The sequence below is a fragment of the Varanus komodoensis genome, unplaced genomic scaffold, assembly GCF_004798865.1.
Source record: "Varanus komodoensis strain SLA01 unplaced genomic scaffold, ASM479886v1 scaffold61, whole genome shotgun sequence".
Lineage (NCBI taxonomy): Eukaryota > Metazoa > Chordata > Lepidosauria > Squamata > Varanidae > Varanus > Varanus komodoensis.
Window position 1 is genome coordinate 3,243,391 of NW_025336236.1, and position 19,409 is coordinate 3,262,799.

The 19,409-nt window shown below is 37.5% G+C and overlaps 1 protein-coding gene across 2 annotated transcripts in view; it reads right to left on the reverse strand.

Moving 5' to 3' along the window:
* Positions 1-4,609: 4,609 nt before the first annotated feature.
* CNOT2 (CCR4-NOT transcription complex subunit 2) overlaps positions 4,610-19,409 on the reverse strand; it is a 58,759-nt gene continuing 43,959 nt past the window's right edge. The window contains exons 8-16 of one of the 2 annotated variants that reach the window (XM_044449811.1): positions 18,482-18,606; positions 13,353-13,473; positions 13,090-13,246; positions 11,238-11,299; positions 11,062-11,111; positions 9,832-9,932; positions 8,968-9,112; positions 5,978-6,043; positions 4,610-5,119 (exon numbers count right to left, since the gene is read on the reverse strand). In XM_044449811.1, the coding sequence (XP_044305746.1) occupies positions 5,033-5,119; positions 5,978-6,043; positions 8,968-9,112; positions 9,832-9,932; positions 11,062-11,111; positions 11,238-11,299; positions 13,090-13,246; positions 13,353-13,473; positions 18,482-18,606 (914 nt within the window). In that variant the 3' untranslated portion in view covers positions 4,610-5,032. The remainder of the gene's footprint in view (positions 5,120-5,977; positions 6,044-8,967; positions 9,113-9,831; positions 9,933-11,061; positions 11,112-11,237; positions 11,300-13,089; positions 13,247-13,352; positions 13,474-18,481; positions 18,607-19,409) is intronic. The other variant, XM_044449812.1, reaches the window with a different exon arrangement.

Genomic DNA, 19,409 nt, shown 5'->3' on the forward strand with positions numbered 1-19,409 from the left:
TGGAATCTGATTCGAGGGGCTATCTGCACAACCAGGGCTAGAAGAGACACAAAGCTTCTATTTTATCTAGCCCATCATCTGTTCCATGAAGGAGAAGCATCCATCAATCAGAGCCTACAAAGTATTCCAGAATGCAGTGTACTACAGAAATAAATCTCATTTGTTGTAGAAAGATAATCCAATGAGGAGGAGAAGCATGTGTGTAAAAAGGGGGGAAAGGAGGGATAAAATAAGAAATCTGAACTGTCAGTGAAAACATTTAATATTGCCCTGTTATGTTTCAGAAATATCAGGTGCCAAAAATCACCCATATAACAAAGTTGATTTTCAGCCACTGACAAAGGGGATTTCTGAAATGCATAGGGCAGCATTCATTCATCCCTCCCTCCCTTCCATTTCTATGTCGCTTCATAACCCAAAGTTTCTGACATGCAGAAATATATCCAAATGAGAAAGCAGAGTCTCACAATGTGAGACATACAAGAACACACACATGTAAAGGTGCAATGGATAAAAAAGGGAAAAAAATAGAGGATTTTTAACCTCAAGGACTTTTTCTTGTTCCTTCCTCCCCCACAAAAACTGAATGAATTTGAATTTATCAAATACTTAATTTAGAGTGACTAAAAGCATGTTTAATGGGAGGTGCTCAGTTTATATTGCTACCTGGTCTTTACTCCCTTGAAATGATTTCTGCATGACTGGAGGACTCTTACACAAGCCTATAAATTTCTGAACATGTTAAAGCTATGGGAAAATATGTTTGGTTATTCTTCCTAATAGGTAAGAGAGTTTACCCCAGCTAACAAGCTCTCAATAGCTTTTGGAAGATCAGATTTTCCTAAAATCTACCTCAATCAGTTTCCCACAAACAAGACCAGATGCTGTATCCTAGCTTTTCTCCATCTTCAGTTCGTCCTGCTTATTCTGACTTCTAAGATGATTCAGGGATTACTTGCTGAAGTTTCCTCTGTACAGAAATAAAATAGAAACTTAAAATTTATAACTCACTTCACTCACAACATTGTTTGGTATATTAAATTTCCAAATATATTTAATTCAGTAGATAATTGCATTTCTAACTATGAGCAAACCAAGTTATTTTATGTTCCTAAAGGAGCCTTTATGAACATGAGTTTGAGCAAACTCCATGAAGCTGTGGAGGGACTTGGGTGTGCTTTGGTCCATGGGATCCAAGTATCAGATGTGACTTAACAACTGAACAACAAAAGAGCTTTTGAATCTGTAACTTACCAACATTTCTGTTGAAAAACAATAATGGGGGAGATAGATCCCCCCTCCCCCATGGCATCAACATTTCTGCAAGTTTTACCTTTTTACACACATGCAATTGTGTAAGAATGAGAAGAAATGTCTTCCTAAATGAAAACATAGACCCCATCCGAGGAAAGTTAGTCATCTTTAAGACTGCAATCCTTATACACTCACTAAATTCAGGTGGGCTTTGCTTTTCCACAGGTATGTATAGAATTGTACTGTTAACTCCCAGCAAAAATCAAAGCGACCTGTCCCTCATAAATAATAAGTCCTGCTGATTTTAAAGCACTTAAGGCAACTGTTTGGATTGGTGTAATGATGTTCAGTGAAAAAGCATGCACAAACAATCCTATTAGAATAATCCTAGAAGAAAATTGTACAATATGCTTCCTATGCTATCCAACATCGTGTATAATTGTGGCAGGCCCAGATACCTAAATTATATGGGGTGGGGTGGGGGGAAAGGAACATTTATATAAGAGGACAGTGAGCTGGAACTGAGATATTAAAAAGAATGTCAAGCATTCATCATATATTTAGCCAATCCTGTTTTCAAAACTAGTGAACCCTTATGAAAATATATATGAATGCTTAACACCTGGAAATATTTGATTTTAACTTAAAATTTGCTCATGTCTACTTCTTTAGGAATTGAGGGCATGGGATACTGTTCTACTGTAAAATTGGGTAGATCTAGCCCTTGATTGGATTTGCCTGGGATTAAATGAAATTTGTTCCAAGCTACTCAGAGGATATGTGGATCTTACAAAAGCGAAGGGTACATAAATGTGTCCAGCACCTTCCTTAACTTAAAAAGTTCTCCTTCTGTTTTCAACTTTTCCAAAACTATTCCAACGTGAGTGGGTAATGCCCATTAATGCATTTTTGTAGGATTGGGTGACATCCAGAAAAAGCAAACTTCCGTAATACAACAGATCATTTGTACCTGCAAAATTATGTTTACATGTAGAGTCAATTAAACACAGGCACACATAGGAATGGTTTGGAAATAATTTAAGAAGCCTTACATTTCTCATATTAAACTTACCTTGCATATTGTAATACAAGCAACATTATTTTGCCATGAAAAAGACAGTTTTGAACAGAGCCATATGTCCAATTATGTTTATTTATATGGCTTTATGTACCTCTTGCTTTAATTTTATTCTTTATGCAAACAACTAGTATTTTTCAGAATTTGTGTAAAAGATGGCTGAAACAGCCCAACGAAAAAGTTGTCTATTTTAGTGATATGCACACATTTCTTTGCAGAAAGTTAAACTGAAGTGTTAAACAGATCAAATGTATTAACTTGAAGGGCACAATGGTTTTCTAAATCACCACTGTCTAGTCTCAAATCCATTATCAACGACAGTCTAAAAGAGAATTATGTAATGCTTTATTTTCTTAGCATTAGCATCAACATATTATCAATCCTGTTCTTGCTTTATATCTCAAAGTTTTGATCATGTACAATATTGCGAATTAGGCCACAATAAAGTGCTTCTCAAATTATGTGTCTAAAAATATCAAGAGCAAAAAACAAAAACCCCACGGCCTTTTGAAATAGCAACATTCTGTATGACATTACTAGGCATGGATTATTATTTTGCAATCATCCTACAACTATAATTCTATAGAGTATTTGAATGCATGGGTTAAGCATAAATTGGGTGAAACAATTTCTGGTACCATGAAATGTGCAAGACCTGCAGTTACAGGGTTTTTATAGACTCCCTATGTGAATTAATAGATTGTGAAGAATATTTTCAGTGTCACCCATTTGAAAGTGATTGTAAATAATAAAATATATATTTAAATAATAATTTAGCAATATTTGTTGCAATGTATGTTACCAGCAATAATACTATTCAGGCTGAGGAAGCACTTTGTTTTAAATAATAGGATGACAGTTGTCTTTTATATTTTTATGTCTGTCATTTACCCAAAATATATATAAAACTGTAGAATTTCTATTTCCTGTACACCTGATATAGAAATATAGTAATGTTATTAGCTGATTTCCCAATGTCACTCAAGGAAAAAAGCCAACAAATTTCTTTTGCACTACATAGAAAAAAGTTTAAAACCAAACATTTCACTGACATTTTGCTGACTTTTCTCACTTTGGTAATTTCAGAGACGTTGCACCAACTTATAACATCTGATTGCAATATAATCACAGCTGACTGAATGAATGTGTTAAGACAAAGGGACACACACTATCACTTTCTGCCTTTATCCAGAGCATAGTTACAGTACCTTTCACAAATAAAATATTATTCATGTATTTATTTGGATTTGAATCTCCAAGAAAAAAAAGTAGGTATCAAATGAAATGTACCTTTTCTTCTCAAAAGTTTAAAACAACATACCCACAACAAAAAAAGATTTCAATGTGAATTTTTGGACCATCTTCCATGATTGCCCATCTTATCCAAACCCACTGCTAAAAATACAATGTTCTATTATATTATATTAGCTTTTTTTGACATGACAACATGTTTGATCATGAGTTCAGTTCTACAGTGTAAAGATATGCAACTCTTATTCAATGAAGTGTCAAAAGCAAAAAGACTCTTCATTTTAAGTGCCACAATAACTTTAAAGGTTGGTATTTAATACTTCAACTTTTCTATTTTTTCACTGTTGAAGAAGCAATATCACAATCTCAAATCAAAGTCAACACTGCAGTGAGGAGAGCTTTTCTACTTTATTACAAAGAGAAGAAGCCTTTATGTGGTCAGAAAATACAAGATTGATCTTTTTTTTTTTCTCTTCCTATGAAACGCTGCTGTTCAAACAGCCAGAGTGAATTGTCTCAGTTCACTTCGTTAAGTCCCATCACATTCACTTGGGTATGGATGTCCTTGGCTGCTGAAATCTGGCCCTTTAGTGCACAGGGCGACAAAGACGTCCCCTGACCAGCAGTTCCAGAATGTCCCGTTTTCATATATTGCATCCATGCACACCTCCTAAAAATGAGGTACAGCAGGGCAAACATTTTCCAAAATAGATGTCATATATATAATATATACACATTCGTACATACATACCTTTATTCATGTGATGTCCAAAAATTTAAAAAAAATGTACACATTTATTACAAAATCGTAACAAAGACTGGACAGTGTTTTGCTCATTCTGGAAAGATGAAGCTCAGTAACACACAATCTTGGAAATGAACCAAAGATTGCGGCAATACCTTTCTTCTAAACAGTCAGATATTCTTGCATTAAGTTGGCGAAACTGCCTTTTCAAAAACTGAAGGGGAAGTAAAATGAAGGAAGCAGACCTTGCTCATCTTTCCAAATGAAATACGAGAAGGATCTTCACATAAAAATGCACAAACATTTTTTTTTATTACCAAGAGTGCTACAATGAACAATGCAAATTTTATTGTCTGTTTCTTGTTTCTTTTTTTCTTTTTTTTTACATTTTGGAAACTAAGTGGTAAACTTTTGTCAGTGTACTTGCTTGTCTTTACAGACCCAAGCTTGTCTGCTGGCAAAAAAGAAAAAAAAAAGAAAATAAAAAAATCCGACCCTGCTCAAACTAAAGAAAAACAAATTATAAATTTAGTTGTTGGGCAGCACATAATTAGTAAGGCAGGACTTCAAATAGTGACCCTTTTGCATGAGCCAATTGCCAGATCCTCAAAAGGAATTAAAACCAGGATGCCTGAGCCACATCAGTTTTGCAGTTATGTTGAGTATTGTGCTGAGACAGCCATACCCCAAGACAAGGGAAGTCTTTAGAAGGCTTGCTGAGCAGGGTTGTAATTGAAAGTGGATGGCAGATGAGGCCTTTCTTCTAGCTTGTCATATTCCAGGTGGAATTCCTACAAGCCAAATAAAAAAATGATTATTTCATACTCAGCAGATGATCCATTTAATGCTTTCAAACTGAGTCAATGCATATCTAACTCAAAGAAAAATGTTATATCTTACAAATAAATGTGTTAGGCCTTCTCATGGTCATAGGAAGGAACTTTTGCATGGTCAAAGGAAGTTAGATGAGGCTTCTGTTTATGGGATTTAGTAAAAAACAAAAAATAGACCCAGACTTCTAAACAAAAAAAGCACCAGCAGCAAAACCTGTGGCCTCAGATATTAAAAATACAAAACATAACTTCAATACCAACTTCATTTAAAAAATATTGTGGGTCAGAGCAGATGCAACCCTAAACCCATTCATCCTACATACTTGTGTAGAGTAAGTGCCATTTAAGTCAACAGGACTTACTTCCAAGTAAATGTGGTTAGGACTAGGCAGCAAAAAATGATCAGATTTGCTCTTATTTCCTCTGTTTCTACAGCATAAAACTATCTAATGAATAAAAACAGATATTTATCAAATATCCATATTGCCTTTTTGCTTTGCTAACACTGTAAAATTATTTGTTGAAATTAATATTTCAAGTACAAGGTTCAAGATGGATTTATTTCAGAAACTCAAAGGGTGAAAATTTTTATAGCAGTCTTTTTACACAGAACATTTATGGAATCAATGTTTTTTGGGACTGCAATATCTGACTGAGTGCCTCTCCTGACTTGCATCTACTCTGAACACTACAATCCACAACTGAGGCCTTCCTCTCAGTGCGACTTCCAACAAAGACTCAGAGGGCAGCAACAGTGGAGAGGGCCTTCTCAGTTTCAGCCCCCAAATATAGTATTATCTCCCCATAGAGGCTCACCTTGTGCCAATTTTGATAACTTTCTGATACCACAGTTGACTCTTCTCTGAGACATTTAATCGCATACTGCAGGGGCAGAGATGAGGGCTTTAATGTTGTGTCTAGCTGTACTAAAGAAACCTTACATGGCTTAAATTGTTTTAATTTGTTTAAATATTGTATATTTGAAATTCTGTGCTGCTTTCATCGGATTGTCATTTTGTATTCTTAAATTAATCGTTGTGAATCTCCAAGGTGACTTCAGCTACTGGGAAATTAATTTAATCCTCCTCCTCTCCCTCTTCATCATATTGGAGTCTAAACTGCCATAGATACTTCTGAAAATAGTAGCTATCTGCAATTTAGCACAACTGGCATGTATGAAAATTCTGGAGTGAAACATGGTTTGATCTACAGGGCCCCATGTATGAACAGAAAGCATATTACACATGATCCATTTTAGAGGACCTTCAGGAGGCTGCAAACCATCAGAAATTCCTCAATCTACAATTTATTTTAAAATATTTGTATCCCACCTTTATACCTGAGCCAGGTCTCCAATGTTGCTATCATAATCTTTAAAAAACATCCATCCAACAGGGAGAAGCAACAGAAGTGTTTTTTGTTTCTCAGTCTTCATTTTAATTGTTTTTGCTCAAGATGAGCCCGTCTAGAGAGGGAATGTTGGCAGAGGCTGGGCCAGGGTCTCTACAGATTTCTCATATGCTAGCTTCTCACCTCCCTCACCCCCACCACTCACACACATTTCCTTTCCCCCAAAGCTGCATGTATAACCTCAGAAAGAAGTGGACCCAGTGAGGAAGTGGGAGTGGGGATCAGAACCCAGACTCCCTCCTGATGTCATAACTATTTGTAGCTCCTCAGGAGGGCAATACTGAGCAGCACTTTAGCACCTTGGGATCACAGGGTTGCTCTCTAATTCAGTTAAAAATAATGAACAAAATAGAAGCTAATAGCCAATAAACAAAATGGAGAGACAGAAAAGATGACCGGTCAAAGTAGATAGCATTATAAGCATGGGCAAATAGCTTCTACTGCCTAATAACAACAACATAATCACCTTTTCCCTCAAATGATTGTGATGCAGTCACCCTACTACAGACTGAGAAACAAGTAGTTTAAACAAAGTGAAGGAAGCCTTTGAAAATCTGGGTGCAAAGAAAAGACTCTGATCTCTTTGACTACCCAACTCATCTCTCAAGGTTAGGGCACACAGAAGTTCTTACTATGTGGCTGATGTGTACAGCAGCAGGTGGTTTCTTGGGTATCTACATCCCAAGATCTTTATAGGTCAACTCAATCCTTTTAAGTATGAACAGAAATAAAAGTGGTTATCAGTTCAAATGTTAAGCTCTAGAAGTTATTTGATTGGATGCTGACACTCCTTTGAATACAAGAGCTTCCCCATCCACCTCAATATTGAGGCCAGCTCCACTGTAGCAAATGCTGCTATTGGTTTATGACACAACACTTTGGAGCAGAGAACAACCTGTGGATTACCTATTCATCTTACTGCTAAAAATTTCACTCACTACCAAATATGTGAAGCATTGACAAAAAACAAGATAGATTGCAGACACACACCTGCCAGCCTTCTTTCCCACAAGTACTTACTTTAATTCCTATAGAAACTGTGGACATTTAGAGAACCCTAAAAATTATATGGAATATTTTCTATTTCAGAATACTTTTTAAGGTAAATTCAAAATGTGCAGGATGAAGATTTTATGTAAGAGTCCACAGAAGTAGAGAATAAAGTTTACATCTACACTGTAGGCATTCAAAACACTCAAATCCAAGATACAGTTTTGCTCCTAAAGGCTACTATCACCTTCCTGAGAGGAATGTGCAGGATTGCTTCTGAACTGCTGTATGCTTTATCTGTGTGACCTCTGGTCCTGGTTAGACGTGTTAGAAGCAAGAATTCTAGGTCTGTTATTCTTTTGACTGTCCTTCCCTTGTAGTGACCCATTTCCCTGCTTACACTCAGTAATGTGACAGACACCTTACTAAAGGGTGGGGGAAAAGCAGTTTCCCCAAAACTAACAAACCTAGGAGGAGATGTAGCAGAAACTGAAAAAGACCTGTTGTGGGTACTAAAGCTTCAGAGGAAAAATATACAAATTTAGGCAACTATCAAGCTCAAACCACGACTCACAGAAGGAAGTAGGCTACAGCTAACTGGCAGTTCTACTTCAACATAGTTAGGATTGTTCTGTTTGCATGTTTTGCACATAGCATAAATATGCAAACTAGCATAATTTTATGTACTATGTTATAAATGCTACGTTTTAAATTATTAAATCACAACATCTGGTTATGGTAAAGAAACATATCTTACCAAAACTGTTAGTAGGGAGATTTCTGGGGGGGAGGGTCCCCATGGATTAAAAATTCCTGGAAATTTTACATTTTCTACTGCAGGTGAAGTGACAGTGAACTTTTGCTTTAAGTTACATTCTCTAGAATACTAAGTGAATGAAAAACAACATGGGTCTGCTTTTATTTATGAAGGTTAAAGGATGTTGTCACTACTTCATTAGTTATCCCCATGACAATAGTCTAAATATGTTTCCATCTCTTATATAAAACAAACTGAAAAGGAAGAAAACAGTTTCCATTTAATTTCAGGAATCCTGAAATATTTCTGGTTCATCTTATAATCTGCATATGTGTAAAAAGAGTATAATCATTATCTTTTAAAAATATAGGCAATGGTCACGATCCAAACACAATTAACTGAAAATGATCCAAAGTAACAGACACTAGTAGGCATCTGCCTCCCTAATCCCCATTTGGATTCTCCATCCATGTAACCAGGATTCTCTATCTGGAATAGGAAACCTGCAAGTATAATCTTGAATATTCTTGCTCTTATGAACAAATACTAGTGAGACTATGCAACAAAATCAACAAGAATTTAAGATGAAAATATATAACACAATATATTACACACAGATTTTAAAGATTTATCTGAAGGAAAAAAATACCTTAGCTACTTTTCTCCAGTTAAGACAGTCAAAGAAGTAGTATGTTCCCCTCTCGTATGTATTGGTTTTCATTGTTGGCTCCATGCCTGGTGCCCTGGTAATCCATACTCTCTCTTCTTTGTGGTATCTCCAATCTCGGTTAAATCTGTCACCATCCAGTCCACAAAGGAAAAAAGACTATTATCTGGACTGAATTCAGTGTGTTAAAGTAAAATTAAATTAAAATTCATATATACCTTCTCCAACACTACTACTAAAAATATGTAATGGCTTGTGCCACAATGAGGAAGTTTGCATTATCAAAGATACTTTTGAGCATACTATGTTATATGCAAAAGTGGGTTAATTTTAACAAGTATTAACATTTACTTATAAAACATTTCTCTCCACATTTTCTTTACGGAATATAAATCTCTATCAAGAGAGGTAGATCTCCTTACTTCTTGTAAAAGTTTAGACGATAATTTAGAGATTTCAAGCTCCTAGGTATGATTGTGAACAATAGCACCATTCCAGGACTTAAATTAGGAGACTGAATGACTACTGTGCAGGGGCATTCACTCAATCCCCTTTTTCCTCCATACACTTATACATACAGTACCAACACTCATCCCTTCTAAAATGTTCTGGTACCCATCCTCTGTTAGGCAGAATGTGCACACACTCCAATGCTGAATAAGGTAAGGATTTTCCACCAGACACACAGAGTTGTGAAAAATCTATAAGCAGAAACTTGTTTCTGTTAAAGTGTTATTCTTCCTGGCATGACATTTCCCACATGTATCATATAAAAACTTTTAAAACATTATCCAACTAATTCTTTCCCTTTCTCCTTGTCTAAAATTCACTGAAGTCTGAACATACAGCTCTACCGCTGCTAATAGTTGTAATACATCTCCTCCATTCATGTAATAGAGATAAAACAGTAGATCTTCCCCATAGCGGCCAAGCTTTATTGCAGCCAACTGTAAAAGAAGGGAAAAAAAGATGAACACTTTAAAAGATGGGGTATGCACAGAGGCACTAAAATGCAATGTGAAACTTTTAACAGGGACTGCTAAGAAACAAATTACTTTGGCAGAATTCCAATTAGCTGGATAGTGACTCAGTCCCCATGTATTTGCCAATGCTTTTTCCAGCCATAAAATAAACTCTAACATTCCTAGCATCTATTTCAATTTGCATATTTATTAGTAATAGTTAATAAGGTACATTTAGTCTTATAATTTTGTTGTCCCTTGCCCAGGCAGTCACATTACTCAATTCATCTACATTATCAGCACTAGTTTGGTAGTGCCTCTAACAATGGCAAACTACCTACATCTTTTAAAATAACTGTCTTTTGCTGAAGTGTATTAGCTAGGAGGAGATTAAAGTATTTAAGCTACCAGTTAAGAACCATTCAACTGAAATTACAGATGATTTAAAAATAGCTGCGACTTTTGTCTAATACAATTACACAAAATAATTACTTCCTGAACAAAATAATAAGACTTTCCCAAAAGAAAATATTAAGAAAACTTATACTATATTAATATATATTAGTAAAAGAACTCTCATCTGTTCTCCCAAAATATAAACTCAGTATAGATGTGATTATTTTAAAAATAAAACTGTAACAAAAATTTGAACTATTCAAAGAGTTGATTAACACTTATACTAAGGGTTACTGGACCCACAATCGGTTGGTATGTCATAGAAACCAGGCAGACTAATTCCATCATGAGTGACAAAACCTCCTTTGAATTTTTTTGTTCTGTTAAGAGCACTGAAAAGGTGCATATCATATTTATAAAATGACCAGGTATGGATGATGATGATGATAACCAAAATTACTCAATTTACACTGCATTAAACCCCCATGTAATTTAGTACAATCAATCCAAAATTTCAACTTTTGCAAGGGTGGGTGTGACAAGACTGGAAGAGTGGTTTGTCTCAGGCCATCAAGTGAATTAATGACAGAGACAAGATCTGAATCGAGGATGTCATGCTCAACCTCTTGGGAAAAACACATGTGTTTAAGATTCATCTCTCATTTATTAGCCTCTTATATTAATTTTATTTTATATAGGGATGAGAAATGATACTCACCTTATCCCTAATGTGAATGTTTGTTAAGTATTCAGATGGAACATGAAAGTCTAGATAAAGGAATAAGAAGTGACTTAATTTTCAATCCACAACACCGATCCTCACAGAAGAATATTAAGTGTATGTTAAACACACAAACAGACACATGCTCATACATTTTTAGTAGTACACCCTACCTATATCTTGAGGTCGACAAGGTGAAGAAGCCCAAGGTGATGCAAATTTGGGGTAAAGATTTCTGTGTTAAAAAAAAAAAAGTGACTTAATTGATAATCCAATAGTGTTTCATGAATATACACTGAGACCACAGTCATATAATAACTAGGTTCATACAACATGGCCATCCATCAAGGTAAAGAACCGTGGTGGGCTTATATGTTGGGTAAACCCCGACTGCTTCCTGCGGGTGGCTTGTTTGAGGACAAAGCCATCATGACAACCCAAGACTGATAATAAGAGATACTGGACCCACAATGGGCCACTATGTCATAGAAGCCAGGCAGACTAATTCCATCATGAGTCCAGGGAAGAGTTGAGCCAGCTGCTCAGAGTGACAAAACCTCCTTTGAAATCTGTCAAAAAATCCCATTTGGCCCATCAGAAACCCTGCTTAAATTAAAACCCCTTGGACAGCTGTCAAATGCTCACAAAAAGGGGTGGGGCAGAAGATACTACCATACCAGAGAACTTAGAGCTTGCAGAAGTACAAAAAAGGAGGGAGGCAGAGAATGCTTAGGGCAGAGGTCCTCAAACTTTTTAACAGGGGGCCAGTTGAAAGGCGGCAGCGGGCACGGGCTGGTGAGTACCTGCGGGTGCCTGCGGGCATGGGCCAGTGAGGCGGTGGGAGGCATGTGTGAAGCAGTGTGTGTGCCGCGGCGGCTTGCTCATTCGGAGATTTCCAAGCGAGTCCAAAACTCTATCCAAGCGAGCAAGCTGCCACCTCACTGTGGTACCACTGTACTGGGAAAATAAAAAAGAGTTTCACCTGATGCTAAAAAGAATACAGAAGAGGTGCTGGGAAAACCTTTTTCAGTAGCTCATTCTGTTGCTGGAGTGCCAGAATGGGATACTCACTGAACTAAACAATTTTTGCCAAAAACTTTACACATAAAGCCAAAATGGATCCCATGATTAAAGCACTGAAATATGTCATATTCAAAGGAGGGAAACTGGTGTCCCAGAGAACCTCTGTTGGCTAAGCAGCAATCTAGACATTAAATAAATTGGTTGTTGCTGCATTCCAGCATCATTTGGTGGGCCAAAGGTTTCTCACTCTCCCTCTATAGTTTTGAGACTCTAACAACAAAAGGTTTATGTAAGTATTTAATAAGGGGTGGTCAGCAGTAGAAATTTTTCCATTTTTTTCATGAATGGATTTTATCTGAGATAAAAGTTAGTTCCACTGATTTTCAAGACAATGTACACTATTGAAAAAGTAATAACAAAGGAAAGACGAAACGCTATCACCATCATGGAATTTAATATTAGATTAATAGAAAATTTGCAATCAAGCAAAGTAGCTGGATGCTCAACATATTTCCACTTACTCTGCTATTCAGATAAGCAAACTTATTTTGCAGTGCAATTCTTTACCTATCTAGTCAAAAGTAAATCCCCAGAGTTCAATTAGTTCTAGGTATAGATCATAAGCACATCTAACCATTGTCACATAGATAGTAGCTAATCTGTTAAAATTAAGCAATAGAAAATCCTTATACACGCATCCCTATATAAAGGTTTACAAAGATATGCCATCCACAATTGCATATAGATATCTTGGTTTTGTATTTTTTTTTAATTAATAGGTCATATTATGAAAAGGAAGTAAAAGGATCCCAATTTACTGGAAGCTTATAGATCTGAACTTTAACACTAAGAATCTAATAATGTTATTAAGCTTTAATTTTATTATATTTACATTTTCAGCTGTCCTAAGCAAAATATCTTTGAACTTTTGATGTTCAAGGTAATTAACTGAAGCAGTAACTTCAAATTACATAAATGGCATTAAAGCTAAAAACAACTTACTCAGGAGAGTTGAGATTGAGACCTAGAGTTGTCAAGTCACTTCCTAATGCGAGATGTACCATGCCAGGATCTGTCTCTGCTGCCCTGATGAATGTTAACAAACCAATCATTCCAAACTGATCGGTCACCATCCCTTGAGGAATATTGGTCACCCGACCTAGGCAAACACAAAATCAGGTTAGTCCCAAATTGTACAAAATCAAAAGCTTTTGAAACCATTGGTAAGAGAATTAAAAGGGAGAGGGAGAGATCAAAATATATACCATCAGGTAACACTTGGATCCCTTTTTTCTGCTGGTTATTGTTTTGTGTTGTTGAACTTTTATCTCCAGGAAATTTAGGTCCATCTGCACTGGAAGATGTTTTTCCTGATGTATTCAAATTCTATCAAGAGAAAGCAGTGTGAGAAATTTAGCACAAGGTAAACATACATGCAGCAATCCATAAAGCTACTTCAGTTGTGTATGATGATTGGTGTTCCAAAACCCTGATTTCTCCATTTTTCCTACTTAATAGCAACATTTTATGCCAAGAGAAGCTCCCCTATGTTTTGGTTGCAACATATCTAGTACCACCGAAACACAGGGGCTAAAAAGAAGTTAAAGCAGCAATTCCGAACTTAAATCTTTGAAAGAAATTATTGTTATGCTAAATCAGCAACCCACTACTTGTGATACGAGCGCCTGTTGGGTAGTCTCTTGTCCTCCATTCTTTTAAACATTTACATCAGGGGTTGGCAATGTGGTGCTCATGGTACCCCCAAGAGGTCCACCAGTTCCTGCCAAGACCTTTCTTCACTCCCTATTTCATCTTACTTCCTCCTTAGGGGCTTGACAGTGCAGAAGTGAGGTAGGCTGTGTGTGAGTTCGGGGGAAGGGGAATTATACTTAATGACTGGGGAAAGTGGGAGTGGACAGGAAAGATACACATAGGGAAGAAAAAAATAGAAATTCCAAGCAGCAGGGGGAGTAAGGGAACAGAGAGATGCTCTATATGGGGGAGTGGAAGAAACACATAAAATCAAACGATGGGGAGGAAGAAGAAATCAGAGGATCTAGGTCAGTGATGATGAACCTTTTAGAGAATGAGTGCCCAAAATGCAACCCAAGACCCACTTATTTATTGTGAAGTGCCAACACTGCAATAAAACCTGAAAACTGAGGTTTTAGTTTAGAAAAAACTCACAGCCAGTCCAAGCAAATGTATATATATTCTTGGCAGCACACTGACTGGCCACGCGAAAGATCGGACAAGTCAGGGCTAAAGAGTCGCGGCTCATGATGTCATGCCTGGCGCCGCGACTCATTTCCAAGCATGCACATGGCCCTTATGTGCCCTCTTATGTGATGTTTGGCTGCTGGGGCAATGCTGGCACAACTTGGCTTGTGTACCAAAAGAGAGGGCTCTGTGTGTCCACTGTGGCACGTGTGCCATAGGTTCACCACCACTGCCCTAACCCTACCCTGGTGCACTCCCCCTAACCCTAATATAGGGCTAAAGTTCCACTGAAAAGGGAGATTTTGAAAAAGCCTTCCCTAAGTAGCTTTTTCTGCACAACTCAACATTTCTGCCCATTCTAACCACATTCCAACCATCAAAATCATGTCAGGACACCTCATTTTTCTAACGCTAACCCAGTGATGGTGAACCGTTTGGAGACCGAGTGCCCAAATTGCAACCCAAAACCCACTTATTTATCACAAAGTGCCAACACTGCAAATGAAACCTGAATACTGAGGTTTTAGTTTAGAAAAAACACCTCACAGCCAGTCCAAGCAAATATATTCATATTCATATCCATATCCATATCCTTGGTAGCGCACTGACCGGCCATGCGAAAGCTCAGACGAGTTGTGGCTAATGAGCCACAGCTTGTGACGTCATTGCCTGACGCCGCTACTCCTTTTTGAGCATGCGCATGGCCACTATGTGTGCTGTTATCTGATGCTCAGCTGCTGGGGCGATGCTGGGACAACTTGGCTCATGTGCCAACAGAGAAGGCTCTGTGTGCCCACTGTGACACGTGTTCCATAGGTTCGCCACCACTGATCTAGGCAAATGGGTCCCCCACTACAAATGTGTTTGCAAGGCTGAAAAGAGTTCCGAATGTACCCTTGCCTATCCTGAATTACATAAAGTTGCTTAGCAAGCTCATTCAAGGATTTCAACTGAGATGCTATCAATATGCCAACATCCAATTCTATTTCTTCTTTACATGTGATTCAGTGTTTGTATCAATAGTGGATTCAGTTAAGTGCCAATACATTGAAGCTCAGTCCTGATAACATGAAGGTTCTAGTGAGAGAGATGATATTTGGCATACTCTGCCCACACACTTAGGGGGAACAGCTCACAGCCTCCTCAAGACCGAGGCCCCTATGTCACAGAGTGTGGTCCACGAGCTAAGGCTGATGGACCAATTTCAGGCCCTTCTAGATAAGAAAAACCCAGTCATGGTTATCCATGAATTTCAGATTCTCTTGTAATGTGCTATGTATGGGCTAAAACATGGTCAACTTGCCTGTTGAGAACATATCTCACCAGTGCTAAAAGAGAGGCACTGGCTTCTGATTTATTTCCAGGCACAATATAAGTGCCAGTGCCTACCTATGAAGGATCACGGACCATACATATGATTCATCTTCTGAGGCCTTCCTCTCAGACTATTTCTTCCATTTGAAATAAGGAAGGTGGCAGCTGGAGAAAGAGCCTTCTCTTTCAGGTACCCCTTTGTGGAAGCTTGCCTGGCTCCTATAATGTCCTTTCTCCACCAGGCAAAGACCTGTTTAATTTCCCAGGCTTTTAATCTTTGAAGGAACTGTTCATTAGTTTTAATTGCAGTTGACAGTTTTGGTTTATTACTATTACTACTGTTTGTTTGGGCTTTTATGCTACAAGCCATCTGACAATATTTTTAAATTCCAGTGTGGAATATAAAATTGGATAAAATAAGATCAAATATGATAAAAATGAATTAAACTACTTTAATACAAGCATACCTCAGAAATATTGCGGTTTCAGTTCCAGGCCACCACAAAAAAGCAAGTATCTCAATAAAGCTGGTCACACATTTTTTTTGTTTCCCAATGCATTTAAAAGTTATGTTTACACTATACTGAAGTCTAATAAGTGTTCAATAGCATTATGTCCAAAAATATACATACCTTAATTAAAAATACTTTATTGCTAAAAACCCCCGCTAACCATCATCTGAGCCTTCAATGAGTCGTAATTTTTTTGCTGGTGGAGGGTCTTGCCTCAGTATTGATGGCTGCTGACTGATCAGGTGGTGGTTGCTGAAGGATGGGGTGGCTGTGGCAATTTCTTAAAATAAGACAACAATGAGGTTTGCCACATCACTGACTCTTTCATGAAAGATTTCTCTGTAGCATGCGATGCTCTCTGACAGCATTTTATCCACAACAGAACTTCTTTCAAAATTGGAGTCAATCCTCTCAAACCCTGACACTGCTGTATCAACTAAGTTTATATATTATTCTAAATCCATTGTTGTCATTTCAACAATGTTCACAGCATCTTCACCAGGAACAGATTCCATTTCAAAAAACTTTTTTTTTTTTTTGGCTCATCCATAAGAAGCAACTCCTCATCCATTTTATCATGAGATTGCAGCAATTCAGTCACATCTTCAGGCTGCGCTTCCAATTCTAGTTCTCTTGCTATTTCCACCACATCTGCAGGTACTTTCTCCACTGAAGTCTTCAGTTCCTCCATGTCATCCATGAGGGTTGGAATCAACTTCCTCCAAACTCATGATGTTGATATTTTGACCTCCTCCCATGAATCACAAATGTTATTAATTTGGAATGAATCCTTTCCAGAAGATTTTCAATTTAGTTTCCCCAGATCCATCAGAGAAATCATTGTCTATGGCACCTATAGCCGTACAAAAGGTATATCTTAAATAAGAAGACCTGAAAGTCAAAATTACTCCTTCATCCATGGGCTGAAGAATGGATGTTGTATTAACAGGCATGAAAACAACATTAATCTAATTGTACATCTCCATTAGAGCTCTTGGGTGACCAGGTGCATTGTCAATGAGCAGTAATATTTTGAAAGGTGTCCTTTTTTCTGAGCAGTAAGTCTTAACAGTGAGCTTACAATATTCAGTAAACCATGTTGTAAACACATGTGCTGTCATCCAGAGTTTGTTGTTCCATTTACAGAGCACAGGCAGAGTAGATTTAGCATAATTCTTAAGAGCCCTAGAATTTTCAGAATGGTAAATAAGCATTCACAACAATTAGTACCTAACAAAAAAGTCTGCTTGTCCTTTGAAGCTTTGAAACCAGGCACTGACTTCTCTCTAGCTATGAAAGTTCTAGGTGGTATCTTTTTCCAATAAAAGGATGTTTCATCTACATTAAAAATCTGTTGTTTAGTGTAGCCACCTTCATCAATTATCTTAGCTAGATATTCTGGATAACTTGCTGCAGTTCCTACATCAGCACTTGCAGCTTCATCTCGCACTTATATGTTGTGGAGACAGTTTCTTTTCTTAAACCTCATGAACCAACCTCTGCTAGCTTCAAGCTTTTCTTCTGCAGCTTCTTCACTTCTCTCAATCTTCTTAGAATTGAAGAAAGTTTGGGTCTTGCTCTGGATTAGGCTTTGTCTTAAGGGAATGTTGTGACTGGTTTGATCTTCTGTTCAGACCACTAAAACTTTCTCTATATCAGCAATAAGGCAGTTTTGCTTCCTTGTAATTCTATGCATTCACTGGAGCTTTTAATTTCCTTCAAGAACTTTTCCATTGCATTCATAACTTGGCTAACTGGCACAAGAGGCCTTGCTTTTGGCCTGTCTTGGCTTTCAACATGCCTTCTTCACTAATCTTAATATTTTCTAGCTTTTGATTTAAAGTGAGAGACGTATGACTCTTTCTTTCACTTGAACACTTAGAGGCCAATGTAGGGTTATTAATTGTCCTAATTCAATATAGTTGTATCTCAGGGAATAGGGAGGTCAAAGAGAGGGAGAGAGACAGGGGAATGAGTGGTTGGTGGAACAGTCAAAGCACATACAATACTTTTTGATTCAGTTTGATGTCTTATATGGCTGTGGTTCATGGTGTCCCACAACAATTAAAATAGTAACAGCAAAGATCACAGATCACCATGATAAATATAATAATGATGAAAAAATTGAACTATTGTGAGAATTACCAAAATGAGACACATAGACATGAACTGAGCAAATACTGTTGGAAAAATTACACCAATAGACTTGCTCAACACAGGGTTGCCACAACCCTTCAATTTGTAAATAATGAAATATCCATGAAGTGCAAAAAAGTGACACGCAATAAAATGAGGTATGCCTGCATATATTTCTCCTATTCTGTACTCTTTGAAACATAAGAACTTACAGATTTACTATCATCATTACTCGATGTAGGATCTTTGTAGTTCGAGCCTGGTAATGCTGGAAAATCTTCGTTGTGTATTGAGAAGTCCTGGGATTGCTCACTTGCTGGTTTTGTTACCATTCCCACTGTATTAAATATAAATGTACCAGATTAAACATTATACTGTTTGTGCTGCAATTGACTTTGGTAACATTTGCAGAGAAGAGAGTTGCTGTTTCATATCTGTCACTTCTTGCTGTAGCTTTCAGCCATCAAGAGAACTTTTACACCAAATGATGGAATACAAATTAATTATATTAAGACAGGTGCTTACCTCTAACTGTAGTTCTTCAAGTGGTCATCCATTCATTCACACCTATGGGTTCTGCGCCTGCATGGAGCCTTCATCAGGAAGCTTCTATAGCTGATGAATTTTTGGCAGGAACCCTCCCCTAGCATCTAACGTGCATGATCCAGTGGGTTCTTGCCCATTCGCTCAGTTCTACTGAGACTTCCCACTGCGGCCTCAGAACTGAGGGGCAATCACAGTATCTATGCCAATACAAAGACAGAACCATCGACACCAGTGGGGATGGAGGATGGGTTGCATGATGCACAGATAGCCACTCAAAGAACTACAGTTACAGGTAAGCAATTTGTCTTTCTTCTTCATGGACTCTGTGTATCACACATATGGGTGAACAGCAAGCTTAGGTAACTTAACAGAAGGAGGGTTGGTGTCTTTACTCTAAGAGATAACACAGTATAGCTCAACCAAAAGAGCAGTCTGATTGTGCCTAAACTTCAAGGCAACAATGCTAGATAAAAGTTGTCAGTCTTGACCAAGCTGCAGCGTTGCAAATATCAACCAATAAAGTCCCTCTGCCAAATGCTGTCAAAGTAGCTATTCCCCGAACAGAATGTGATGTCAATCTGGGAGTGAAGAAGT